General features: G+C 46.5%; 1 protein-coding gene and 1 pseudogene across 1 annotated transcript; both read right to left on the bottom strand.

Annotated features, from left to right (window-relative positions):
• Positions 1 to 6,748: 6,748 nt before the first annotated feature.
• LOC117191590 (zinc finger protein 277-like) lies at positions 6,749 to 8,116 on the bottom strand. Its single transcript, XM_033396413.1, has 2 exons — positions 8,082 to 8,116; positions 6,749 to 7,915 (listed from the first exon to the last, which is right to left on the bottom strand). Exons 1-2 carry the CDS (start codon positions 8,114 to 8,116, stop codon positions 6,769 to 6,771), a joined length of 1,182 nt encoding a protein of 393 aa, XP_033252304.1. The 3' UTR covers positions 6,749 to 6,768.
• A 315-nt stretch (positions 8,117 to 8,431) lies between these two features.
• On the bottom strand, positions 8,432 to 13,297 carry LOC117189426 (annotated as a pseudogene).
• Positions 13,298 to 14,437: the final 1,140 nt, after the last annotated feature.

Here is a 14,437-nt window from a genome sequence, read left to right as displayed (position 1 = left end):
GCGAGGCATGCTGTGCGGTGGAGAAAGACATGGTGGATTTCATGAGGCAGACGCGGAGTGGCTTTAAGGAGCTGACCGTTGGTTTTAAAAACCAATACGATCGGCTCCTAGCGATGGAGGCTCAGTTTAGCGGTTTAAAACTGCTGAATGAGTCTCCGAGGCGCAAAAAGGCCACTCCGCGGGATCTGCAATTGCCAACCGTCACTCAGCCGTGCGCCGCCGAAAAACTGACTCCGACCACTCCAAGTGTGCAGCAGTTGATCTCGTTTGCCACTCCAAGGGCAACGACAGCTGCTGGCGATGCAGATTCGGTCGCCGAATTCATCGCCTCGGAGAATGTGCAGCCAAGTACGTCTGCAGCGTCCGTGTTCGTGGTGTCCGCAAGTTCGCTAGTTGTCCCGTCTGTCCCGATCCCACCAGTAAATAGACGTTCCGGACCTCCGGATATTGCCACCACAGGTACTAGGCCTGTGGTGACTAAACCACTGGTGGGAGTCCCACCAAAACGACAAGTTTTTGTTTCCCGGCTGGCCCCTGACCTCACATCTAATGATGTAATTGCTTTTATTCAAAGCAAAATAAAAGCCGTGGGTTTAAAGGTGGAGAAATTTAACTTCTCTTATGCCAGGGAGATAGCCTCGTTTAAGATAAGCATCTCCCCAACTCAATTTGACACCATTTGCTCCGCCAAATTTTGGCCGGAGCATTTGGTGGTGAAGGAGTTTAAGGCTAAGAAGAAGAATAGGCCCCCCATATCCCTTCCAAATCTTTCCAGTGTGCCACCCTCAACCTCAACTTCCTCTTCCTCAACTTCCCGTCTTGCTTCCACCTTTCCAAAAAACTAACTTCTCTTTTAGTAACCTATCAGAATGTAAGAGGCTTGCGTAGTAAGCTCAGCATTCTTTTCCGGGATAGTGTTGCATTTGCTTCCCACGTTATTGTGTTTACTGAAACCTGGTTAAAGCCGGACATTCTTAGTTCCGAGGTTTTGGCAGGTCGGTACACAACTTTTAGAAAGGACCGGTCGTCTCGACGTGCAGGGGGGGTTCTAATTGCAGTGGACTCTTACTTCACGTCGGAACACTTCACAGTCCAAGTTCAACAGGAACTGGAATTCCTGTGTGTAAAACTGATTCTTCCCGCTTTCGCTATATTCATTACTTGCTCGTATATCCCACCTTCTTCGGATATTTCAATTTATGAGCAGCACTTGTCCGCTTTAACCGCTGTTTCTTCCTCGCTCTCTGATAAAGATCGTATGATAGTTCTTGGTGACTTCAACTTGCCAGGAACTGTTTGGTCTTCGGTAATCGAGTCTAGTATCCTAGTGCCCATGTCACGACATGACTTTGTTGACGGCTTGCTTGACCTATCCCTGTCTCAAGTCAACCATGTGAAAAATTCCTTGGGTCGAATGCTTGATCTGTGCTTTGTATCGGATCCGACCATAGTGTTGTTAACCCGAGCCCTTCCGCTCACTATACCTAAAGACGCCTACCACCCTACTTTCGAGGTGTCGCTAGATATAGGACCAACTGTATTGGATCGGTCGAGTAGGCTGCCCGAACGTGTCCGCTGCTTTCGTAAAGCCGAGTTTGCGAAGCTTAATAACCTCATTAGGGATTTTGATTGGTCCGCTTTGTACTTGTGCACTGATATCATAAAAGGCACAAACATTTTTTACAATGCTCTTGGCACATTTTTCGATTCTTGTGTCCCGCTTTCTTGTCCGACTAGATCTGGAAAACCCCCTTGGTTTACCAAGAGTTATCCAGTCTAAAAAACTTAAAATCAAGACATTATAAAAAATTTCAAGAAGTGGGTTCTCCTACTTCTCACTCTCGCTATGTATTAGCTCGGTCAAACTTTTCAGTTCTTAATGCTCAATACTATAAGAACTACCTATCTCGATGCAGGATACGTTTTTCTCAGGACCCTAAACAGTTTTACAGCTTCGTAAACAGTAAGCGTAGAACGTCCGCACACCCATCCTCGCTATCATTTTGTAATACGTAGGCAAATAATGATCAGGCAATTGCCGATCTTTTTGCCCAATTCTTCCAAACCACGTATTCTGAGGAAAGCTACTCTGGTCATCCGTACCCATACGGTTTACCGAGGTCGAACGGCATTTTCAGTCTCTTGTTAAATGAATGTTCCCTACTTCATGAACTTCGACTAGTTAAACCGGTGTTTTCACCGGGTCCAGACGGGGTTCCAGGTTGTGTACTCAGGTACTGCGCCGAGGCTCTGTGTGGACCTTTGCTTAAACTATTCAACCTGTCCATTGATTCTTCTTGCTTCTTCATAAAAAAGTTAGCAAGTCTGATGCAAAAAATTATAGATATATTATATATTATTCCTAAAATGTTTGAGAAGGTTTTAACTCCGCACTTGCAACATCTCTGCAAGTCACTTATATCTCCAACTCAGCATGGATTTATAAGGCGGCGATCAACCACCACGAACTTGTTAGAGTTTACCTCTTTCATTATTAAAGGCTTTCAATGTAACTTACAGACGGATGTTATTTGTTTTCAATGTAGGAGCCGAAGCCAAAGTTTTCCCACACAACTGGCATTTTGGCGCCGGAGCCGGTTCAGGCTCGTTATCGGGGTTCTCCATAGTAAAAAAAATAAATCAAACTTAATTCCTAACTGTCCTGACAAAAATATATCCCACAAAAACTACACGACAAAACCTAAACACTTACTTATCAAACGCAGACAAAACCAAAGTTAAAAATGTGTTAATAGTAAAACTAAATTAAGTATTCTAGTTAAAAGTCAGATAACTTATGCTAGCAAACCTAAGATGACCTTAAAATTCAAAAATAATAAGTAATTGTACGTGAACTCAAATTGCAAAGAGAACTGATTCCTCGTGTTATAATTCATAGCTTCCTACGTTGCCAACTTAGGGTCAATGGCCCAGCAAACGCCACAGCTGTTCTCAAGTCTCGCTTCCCTTGTACAGCGAGAGAGCTAGCAAATCAACAGCCCTACCAAATAACACACATGGAATGTAAACCACAAGAATAGAACGCAAAGAAAATGATACGATAAAATAAAGTCATAAAAATTTTTGCCTTACGCATAGCTTATCCCCATGCGAAACGGACCCTATGCTAATTGAGACCCCAATTCCTAAGCACAAAAGAAAATGAAAAGAATGTGTACGCGCGCAGACGCCTTGCACTTGTCGCTGTCTAATCAAAACCAACAACAACTGCATGCGCGAGCCGTGGCCAGCTGCTGCTTTGATTCGCGCCGCTGTCGTCCAAACATCTCGGCTCGGCACTCTACACTTGAAATGAGCATGCTGCTTCTGATTTCACTCGTGGCCAACGGAATTCTATAATCAAGATTAATCCGAGTATGTCCAACGCGCTAAAGCTCATCAGCAGCAATGGCTAAGCCTTCCGCACAGTCCTTCAGCCGTGGGCAGGGTTCCGTAAGTAAACGAGATTCCCTCTGCAAACCTATGCGCCCGAAAGACCATGTTTAAGACTCCTGCCTCAGAAAAAGTAGGGTATTATTAAGATCGATGCACTTTTCGAAACGCTCCTCAGACGTGGCCGGATGAAAAGTCAAAACTTCTGCTTCCAATTTCCGAATCGTCTGACGAGCCCTCTACTTGGTATTGAGAAAAGAAGATATTCTTGAGCAATGACCACTTCCAGAGAAACAATTTTGGTCAATGCCGTCTATGCTGAATCGGGAAGTTTTTAAAACAAAAAAAAGGATGTCACAGTGTTGATGGTGTCACACCTGGTGTGGCACCACGTTGGGCGCCAATTTTTATACCCGATACTCAAAATGAGTATTGGGGTATATTAGATTTGTGGTAAAAGTGGATGTGTGTAACGTCCAGAAGGAATCGTTTCCGCCCCCATTAAGTATACATATTCTTGATCAGCATCAATAGCCGAGTCGATTGAGCCCTGTCTGTCTGTCCGTCTGTCCGTCCGTCCGTCCGTCTGTCCGTCCCCTTCAGCGCCTAGTGCTCAAAGACTATAAGAGCTAGAGCAACGATGTTTTGGATCCAGACTTCTGTGATATGTCACTGCTACAAAAATATCTGAAAACTTCGCCCCGCCCACTTCCGCCCCCACAAAGAACGAAAATCTGTGGCATCCACATTTTTAACGATACAGTAAAACCAAAAACGCAGAATCGTAGAGAATCTAGAGTGTAAAATCTCAACCAGATCGTATAATTATTATAGGCAGAATCAAGAAAACAATTTCATTTTTTCTCGCCCTGTCTCTCTCTAACACACACGTAGCATAGGCGGCTTTGCTTAGAGTAAAACATTACCGCCTAGATCTCAGAGACTACAAAAGCTAGAGCAACCAAATTTGGTATCCACACTCCTAATATATCGGACCGAGACGAGTTTGTTTCAAAATTTCGCCACACCCCCTTCCGCCCCCGCAAAGGACGAAAATCTGGGGATATTCAAAAATCTGAGAGACTATTAAGGCTAGAGTAACCAAATTTGGTATCCGCACTCCTGTTAGATCTTACTATAAAACGTGTATCTTGCCGCTTCCGCCCACACAAAGGACACAAGGACGAAAATCTAATGCATCCACAATATTGCACATTCAAGAAAACTAAAAACGCAGAATCATAGATAATGACCATATCTATCAGATTGCTGAATCTGGTTTAGATCAGATAATTTTTATAGCCAATAGGAACAAATCAATTTGCAGTGGCTACGCAGCGCCCGACGTCACGCTCAGACTGATTTTCTGTCTCTCTCGCACGCACTCTTTCGTGTCGTTTAATATTAGCGGCGTCTGCCGGAGGAGAGCCATACTGACTAAGTATCGGGTATAACCGTAGAGTTGCGGTGTCCGCAGCAACTCACTCCCCCTCGTTAGTTATAATACTAATATATCTATGATTCATAAATGTAACGTGTCACCTACGCACGTCTGTGTATATAAATCCTGCCAGGCTAGCTGTTATTCAGCGAAAGGAAGCACAAGCTTAGGGTTTCCGGCCTCTGCTCGTTGGCTATTGGAGTGATGTTCTTGCCCCCCCTCCTGCTGGTGGCCTATACGCATTATACCGCGAATGAAGTAGCGTGTCACGACGAAAATGCTTAACCGGGAGACACTGTTTATCCCTGAATAGAATTGTGGATGTGTGCTGGAAAGGTATCTCAACTCCGCCTCTGGTGTTGTCGAGGTCGTGTCGCCCACCCTACCATGGCCATTCCAAACCGTTCGATTTAATGACGGAATGGCCCCTTTGTCCGGGGCGTCCTACATGGGGAATTTGCCAGCGAAAGCAAAGCGGTAGATTAGTACATTATAAAGTTTATTCACTTACTGGCTAAAACAATAACATTACCCGCAAATACCATAATATAATCACCCACATTAAAAGAATAGCTAAATGAAATATATGTATAAAATTCCTACAAATACTTGGCTATGTGTCATACAAATGATATACTAAACAAGTCCGAAATGGACAAACTAACTTGCTTGCTGACTCCGTAATGTTACGAAACCAACTCGAGTGGGCACTTCTCCCTCTCACTCACCGACCGGCACTAATTCCCTTGTTTCAAGTTGTAATTTATTAATAACAGAATTTAAGTCCACTCATACCTTTTCTCCAGTTTACGGCTCCATCGGCGAAAGCGCTTTCCTCGATGAATACCTAAAGCTGCTGTAGTGGAAGAACACTTAAATGGGCACAAGGTTGGGGGAAATCATATTTGCAGATCGGCGAGAGTCTCGAGAAGCCACTACCGGAATCAAATCTAATTCTCTCCTAATTAACTCCGCACAGAAATCATAATTAATTACACATTTACAAACGCGAATACAATTACTCCGTCAATCCGTTGCTTCCTCTTTTTTTCTATTCTCTTTCTCCCGACTGTTATCTATGTTTCCTTCCCACCTCCTGGGCGAAAGGGAACAGCACAAATTCTTTCCCCTGCTTCTGCAGGTGAAAGGTACGCGAAAGCAAAGAAAAGGCCAAACGGCCAATCTCCGACGGTGCTAGATCGACACTTTCTCTCCGCCGATCTGCTCGCGACCAAGGGACGGGCCCTCCTTATCTGCCGCGTCGCGCTCGACTACTAAAGTGCCGACGCCAACGCCTCGGGAAGCTAGCCGCTTGGGGGACCGAGCGCTTCCCAAATGTCTTCTCCCTCTGCTTCCCCGCTCGCTTCTCCGATGGCTGAGCGCTTTCCAGACAATCCCAAAGGTTTAAACGCCACTTTGTTAGGCTTGCGGCTGCTGTTGTTTGCTGGCTGGCTTCCTTGGACGATCGAATCCGCACTGATTAACTCGATTTACTAGGCGCCAAGACTACAAATGGGACAACTCTTTGTTCTCCTTTAGCCCTTCTATTCTCTTCCCGCAGCACTTACACCAATCGGACTCAGCGCTATACGGCTTCTGACGACTGAATAGCCCACTCGCCTTCAACCAAGAATCTCGCAGTCGAATCTTGGATTTAGATATTTAGATTCCCTAGAGTTTTTCTCTTCACTAAATTCTTGGTTTTTCCTTTTCGTCGGACCGATACGCAACCGACTCACGAGGGAATAGCCGATAGGGACGCCAACGTTCTGGCGGCAAATCCTCTAACAGGTCCCTGGATGCATTTTCAACACAGATAGCCTGACGTTTTGACCTGTTACCGTCTTTTTGGTTTTCCCTTGACCTGTCGTTCGCCTGCCACTCTGAGCACTAGATGGCGCCACAAAAAAACTCAGCATTTCCTGCTACAAGCGCTACAACAACAAGCCATCATTTTCCATGTACGGGAAAAAGAACTCTGGCTTATCCCAGCTGGATCGCTCACCGATGCCGCAATGAGACTCCTGGGCCATGTGTTCGGTTAGCAAGTCGATATCATCAAACTGGATGTCACAGCTAACAGAGCGACGCATGCACAGTATATACTTGACCACCTTGACGCGCTGATAGAAGTTCAGTGCGCTGGTGGCGACATCGAAATCCAAGCTATGGGCATCTATCATGTGCTGTTTGAGGCCAGCGAAATGGTCGCCGAGATGCGGGCAGTAGAGACACTTGAGCGAATGTGGCTCGCCATCCCCGGCCCAGTCAGACCAGTCCGAATCATGCTCGCCCTCCGAGTCTGGACGAGCAAAGTGCTTGTCAAAGTCCATGTTTTCCATGTCTGCGGATACTGACCCGGTGGGCTGTCGTCGTTTCTGGTGCTGCTGCTTTCGAGGTGCCGGCGCCGGGACCCGATTGTAGTTGATTAGGAAGTACTTGTCGTACTCGCGGCGATTGGGATTGATGCGCTTGTGCCCTTTCTTGCGCATATGTTCCTTCAGCGTTGTTCTATCCTTGAAAACCTTCTCGCAGTACAGGCAAATCAACTGGTTCAAATTTGCTTCCAGCTGGTCGAGCAGCTCATCCACATAGACCAACTTCTCGGGCTTTCCCACCAGCAGAAAGTGCTTGTCAAACAAGTGATCCAGGTAGTCGGCCCTAAGGCCCTTGATTACGGTTCTGCAGAAAAGACACTCCTCGAAATGGTGTCGCTCCAGGGCGGTTTTCAGTCGTTCCTCCCGCAGTCGGTGGCGAAGCTCGTAGTCCTGCGGCAGTATATCACAGAGCAAATAATATTTCTCGTTTCTGGCATATGTTCCATCGGGCAACTGGCCCAGGAACATGGTCGTGCAGTATTGCTCGAAAGTATTGGCCTGAAAGACACCAAATTGTATAAAAGAATCACTCAAAAGGCTCTTTACGCGCGCACTATGAAACTCTTTTTCCCAGTACTGCAAATAATCCTCCAACAACGCGATATCCTCCACAAAGCCACCGGTCGACAATGTGCTAATTCTCTGGCCATGATCTTCGTGATATATTTCAGTGACCGCCTGTCGGTATTTTTGCCTATCGTACCTTTATTTTGAAAATACAAATTTAACAGAAATGTCTTTGCTTTAAAAAACAAAACAGTGGTTAACAGTGCCTTTCCGGCATTAATTCCAAAAATGATCGTAGAGGTGTGAAAATGTGTGTAACTATACATGAGATCTTAAAAACAACTAGCATTTCATGTAATTACCACCAGATGGCGCTGGCTGCACAGGTAAACGTCATGTACAAATATCACTTGTTTATTTTCGATTCGCATATTCTTTAAACACTTCGATGAAATGATTTATTTTAACTGATGATGGTACATGATATACGGTGATACATTTATAACTGTATAGAATCCTGAGCTACGAAAGCAGATAAGATATCATTCTTATGGCAATTATACTTACTACATGCCTAAGGAATGTAGTTGCTCATGGACACCACTTCTATGGCCGCTATGGCTCTTCTCAAGAACATCCTTTTCCATATGGCTGTGACGCCATACTTATATATTTATAAGTATTCCCATCCACTCAATTGTTCCTCGGGGTCTTCAAAATTCTAATCCATTTCTTTAATTCAGTTGCCAAGTCCCCCTTTCCAAGAATGCCAGACAAGTCACACAGAAACGACAGTAAATTTTCCTCTTTATTTGTGTGGCTCCACCGGAGCAGGAGCATCGTTCCGGGGCTGCACTTCGGCCTTGCCGAAGATCACGAACAGCCCGTTGCCCAAAGATAGAAGCCAGCGGCAATGAAGAATACTATGCGCCAAAGATCGGGATCTTTCTGTAAGGAACAGCACAACATAAAACCGAATCAGTAACAGGAGGGAGCTGACAGGTGTAGCTAAGTATCTAACCTCATCGGTGACAATGACACCGACCACCAGCGGAGCGATTATGCTCATGATATTGGCCACGCAGTTGGTGATGCCCATCAGGATGCCGGCAATGTTCGGCGACAGATCCAGGTGGTTCATGTTGAAGCCCAGGTAAGTGGCGCCGCTCATTCCATCGGTGAAGCATAGCAGGACCACGGCCAGGGTGGACTGGTCGGCCCTCACATACCCCAGACCGATGATGGTGATCATGGGGATCCACAGACCAATCGTGTTGAACAGCTTGCGACTGGTCCCCGTGGAGATGCAGTTGTGGTTGTTCAATTGGGCCGACATCGTTGAGAAGACGAAAGACATGAAGAACATGCTGACGTAAGGAAGGGACGAGAGCAGGGCGTTTGACTTGATGTCCTTGCCAAGGACGCTCTTCATGTAGCTTGGAATCTGTGTCAGGAGTGTCCAGAAGCCCCAGTTGAAGACGCTGTGCGAAACAATTAGGACCAGAAACGGGGGCGAGCGGAAGATGCGGAGCCAGAGGTCTTCAGTTCCGTATGGCTTACTTGCCCGGACAGCGCGAGTTCAATCATCGACCCCTCCTCCTGCGTTATTCTTTTGTACTGCGACGGAGAGCTGGCGCCAAAAATGAAATACACGATCGCCCATATTAAGCCGAATCCACCCGAGACGTAGAAGATACTTGGCCACCCACCCGATGAGGCAGCCAGCTGTCCACTGATTGCCAGCATAATGATCGTGCCAAATGCATTGCCTGTATAGGCGCACGTGCCGATCGTGGCGCGCTCCTTGGGCAGCATCCATTTGGACAGGATCGTGTGGACGGATGGGAAGACCACGCCCTGGCACAGACCACACGAAGAGCGCAAGCCGCTTGCCAGTCTCCAATTTTGGCGCAGAGGGGCGTGAGGATAGTCAGCAGCGAACAGACGGTGAGGCCAGAAAGGAACATTATTTTTCCATCTAATTTCTTGGCCAGCCGGCACCTGGGTGACCACATAACCCCAGAAGAAACTGCTCAGCAACAGAGCTCTCGTCTTCTTCGTCCAGTCGTATTCCTATTAAGAAGATGGGCTAGCCGCCTATGGTTTGCATGGAGTGAGGTTTACTTACCGGAAAGTCGGGATTCACGGAGTCCGAATCTGTCATGGCCACGACTGCCACAGATAGATTGACACGAAGGGCGTAGGTGACTGACAGTCCCCAGAAGATCAGAACCACCAGCCAATGACGCACTCCTAGTCCTGAAATACAAAGGAGTCAAGCACTAACATGTCTATGGAGACCTAATAAGTATTTTAACCTGGCATCTCAGAGCAATAGATATGAACGTATTCTGATCAATAATGCATGTATGTCAAGGCCCATTGGATGAGGTTGTGGCGGTCTCGTTCCCCCTACCGCTTTTGAGAATCAAACACTCTTGTGGTTTTCTTTTCACATGCTGTAGCTGTAGTCAGATACAGCACACATATAGTACAATATAATTATTATTTTCGCCTCACTTTGTGAGTGCCCTTACATAATTAGTCACTATAACTAAACCTAAGACGAGGGGAACGCGAATACAGAGTACAGTAACGAATAGTTTACAAATATACAAAAATATACACGGAGCGCGAATTAGTTCTTACCGAAGATCACGAACAGCCCGTTGCCCACCAGGTAGAAGCCAGCGGCAATGAAGAATACTATGCGCCACAGATCGGGATCTTTCTGTAAAGAACAACACAACAGAAAAACCGAATCAGTAAGTGGAGGGAGGTGACAGGTTTAGCCGAGTATCTTACCTCATCAGTGACAATGACACCAACCACTAGCGGGGCGATTATGCTCATGATATTGCCCACGCAGTTGGTGATGCCCATCAGGATGCCGGCAAAGTTCGGCGACAGATCTATGTGGTTCATGTTGAAGCCCAGGTAAGTGGCGCCGTTCGTGCCTACGGTGAAGCAGAGCAGGACAACAGCCAAGGTGCCCTGGTCCGCACCCGTATAGCCCAGTGCGATAAGCGTGACCATGGGGATCCAGGTGCCAATCGTGTTGAACAGCTTGCGACTGGTGGCTGTGGAGATGCAGTTGCGGTTGTTCAACTGGGCGGATATAGCGGAGAAGACGAACGACATGCAGAACATGCAGAAGTAGGGAAGGGACAAGAGCAGGGCGTTCGACTTGATGTCCTTTCCCAGGATGTTCTTCATTTAGCTGGGAATCTCAGTCAGCAGGGTCCAGAAGCCCCAGTTGTGAGTGGAGTGTGCCACGATCAGCACTAAGAATGAAGGCGATGTGAATATGCTCAGCCAGGGTGTACGGGGCTGCGGCTGCTCCTTTGCCTGATCCTGTACAGTGGCCACTTCACCGGCCTGCGCCATTTCAATCAGCTTGCGCTCCTCCGACGAGATGCTCTTGCACTCCGACGGCGAGCTGGAGCCCCAAAGGAAGTACACGATCGACCAAACGCATCCGACTCCGCCTGAGATGTAGAATATGCTTGGCCACCCAGCCGATGAGGCGGCCAACATTCCACTGGTGGCCAGCATGATGATCGTGCCAAACTGATTGCCCGAATATGCTCACGTGCCGAGCGTGGCGCGCTCCTTCGGAAGCGCCCACTGGGATAGGATAGTGTGCGTGGATGGGAAGACCACGCCCTGGCACAGACCCTCGACCACACGCAGGGCGCAGACCAATTGCCAGCCTCCAAACTTGGCGCAGAGGGGCGTTAGGATGTTCAGCACCGAGCAGATGGTGAGACCAGAAAGGATCATCACTTTGCCACCGAATTTCCTCGCCAGCTGGCCAGCCGGCACCTGTGTGACCCAGAAGAAACTGCTCAGCAGCAGGGATTTTATCTTATCCGACCAGTTGTACTCCTAAAAAGCAAAAGAGTTAGCTATGTTTCGAGCTGACGTTGGTGCCAGTGAAGTTTACTTACAGGAAAATGTGGATTTGCGGAGCTGGAATCAAGCATGGCCACCACGGCCACGGATAGGTTGACGCGCTGGGCATAGGCCACCGTCAGGGCGCAGAAGAGAAGAAACACCTGGAAGTGGCGTACTCCCAGACCGGAATCTCCAATGAAACGTAATCGATTAGGAGGTGCGGTGGGTAATCTGATCATCGACTGCGCACTCCATTCAGTTCAATCAATCGATTGGCTATCAGCTATTGACCGCGCTATCTGCGCCATGAGTGGTTCCTTTTTCGGGTTTATTTCTTCTTCTGTGATTTCCGTAATTTAACTAAAATTTATCATCCCTTATCTGGCAGACAGGCGACTAGGAGATATAACTATTTGCCTTTCTATTTGCGGTTTGGAACGCTTCTGGTTTCTGGATTACGTGGCGGATTCTTGCGGAAAAATTCCATTCATTCATTCATTCTGCGAATGGTGCCGAAATGGGGACCTCACCCCTTTAAGATCTCTACCAACAGTTGAATCTATCTGCCTTTATATATGTATATTTAACTATTTCTTTGTTGGTTTAATCTCAAGTGAGTCGGCTGAGATTAGTCTGGCCATAAGTGGGTGGTAAGCTAGCAGTTACAATTGCTTTTGAGTCCAGATTTTACGGCATTTACAAGCACCAGGATTTACCCACACTGGAACACACCCACTTTTCATCCCTCTGTTGAGGGGCTCGTCTTCTTTGGATATTCTTATCTTCAACGGATAAGAGAATCAACGGTATCGAGACCCATCATGGCGCTGCATCTGGCATGTCAGAACATCCAAAATCGTGATGATGGCTGAGTAAATTTTGAGGTTTAACTGAGAGATTCTTGAGGTTACACTGAGCAGAGAGCATCTGAAAAGCGATTTGTGCATCAATCAAAACCAAACTTTTGCAAGACTTTGTGTTGGATCTTAAGGACTTGGAGTAGGCTTATTGTGGTATGCTGCGAGACTAATTGAATTTATTGAGAATTACAGGCTCCCGTAATACGCAATTTAAGACACCCTTTGAGCATTGAAAAGACAAAAAGAATTACACCATATTCAAAGGATAAGACCCACCTTCATCCTCGAAACGACGATTCTTCACGGTGTTAACCATAATGGGATTCGTTAGCTCTGAACTCAAAAATTACAGGTTTGCTCTGTCTGGCACAACTTTTCACCGCGAAGCCTGTTCACTAACTGATGGATACTTGATATCTTACAGTGCTACCAGTACCGTTGGGTACCGTACCCCAGTGATAAATGGATGGACGAATGATGAACGAGGTGTCGACTGGACGTCTTGACACGCTTATTGTGTAAATTCATCAGAGCTTAACTGACTTATCAACGAGCGCCGCTGGCTGATAACGATTTTAGCCATTCGACCAGAGGCAGAGTTTTCCCGAACGACTTTCAAATGTCCAGTCAGCAGATAGCCCGTGCCACTCCATATCACACCTGTCATTAGATGGGGGTCGCACAGGGACTGCTTTCGAGTGGATGTGGAATCCAAAACTGATGTCACAACAACCTTAGACAAGAGCCGTGCGTCAGATTGCTTATCAGAGGAACTTTGGGCGACTTTCGATCAAGCAGCAACAAAAAAAAGCAGACGGAGCCGGTTTGCTTGCATCCTCCCCTATATGGGGTGGCTGGCACTGGGAGCGTGGAGTGGAGTGGTAAGGAGGGGGATAACCTTCCCTTCTAGCTGATTTGTGACCATACTTGCGGTGCTGCCTGGAGCCGGATGTCAGCCTTGTCTCGGTTGGTGGCGCCATGGCGCCTACATTGCCAATTTGAATATTGAGTGAAAATTATTTAAATACTGCATATACATATGACAGTTACATAATCCAGAGTTAGTTGTTTATTTCGAGCGCACTTGAGTAATTTATGCTCTGACGGAAGATTTTCCCGGATTTTGTCAAGTGTTAATGAATTTGAATGCAATTACACGCAGCTCTAAAAAAGATTTTGCAAGTCGCAAATCAGTTCGGTTATAAGAATCGCTATACGGATGTACGCATATTTAATTAGCAGTTCGCCTGTCCCTTTCGACGGCCAAAAGGTTTCAGTTCACATTTTGCTTCTGTTCAATTTTAGCTGTTCAGCTCAATTTCGTCCTGTGGAAAGCGGTTTGGTTTAGTCAAAGCAGGAACATAATAGGAAATATGCGAGATTTATGTTTTCGCCTTATACGCCTTACAGCCTGCTATCGAGCCGACTTTAATTGTTCAAAGAAGGTATCTCCTATCTAAATCTCTAGGCGACGCTGCTGTTGTTATACCCGATACCCAAAATGAGTATTGGGGTATATTAGATTTGTGGTAAAAGTGGATGTGTGTAACGTCCAGAAGGAATCGTTTCCGCCCCCATTAAGTATACATATTCTTGATCAGAATCAATAGCCGAGTCGATTGAGCCCTGTCTGTCTGTCCGTCTGTCCGTCCGTCCGTCCGTCCGTCCGTCCGTCTGTCCGTCCCCTTCAGTGCCTAGTGCTCAAAGACTATAAGAGCTAAAGCAACGATGTTTTGGATCCAGACTTCTGTGATATGTCACTGCTACAAAAATATTTCAAAACTTCGCCCCGCCCACTTCCGCCCCCACAAAGGACGAAAATTTGTGGCATCCACATTTTTAACGATACAGTAAAACCAAAAACGCAGAATCGTAGAGAATCTAGAGTGTAAAATCTCAACCAGATCGTATAATTATTATAGGCAGAATCAAGAAAACAATTTCATTTTTTCTCGCCCTAT

Source organism: Drosophila miranda (genome assembly GCF_003369915.1).
Source record: "Drosophila miranda strain MSH22 chromosome Y unlocalized genomic scaffold, D.miranda_PacBio2.1 Contig_Y1_pilon, whole genome shotgun sequence".
Classification (NCBI taxonomy): domain Eukaryota; kingdom Metazoa; phylum Arthropoda; class Insecta; order Diptera; family Drosophilidae; genus Drosophila; species Drosophila miranda.
Note: the sequence above shows the minus strand (reverse complement) of the source record. Positions and strands in the feature narration are given on the sequence as shown.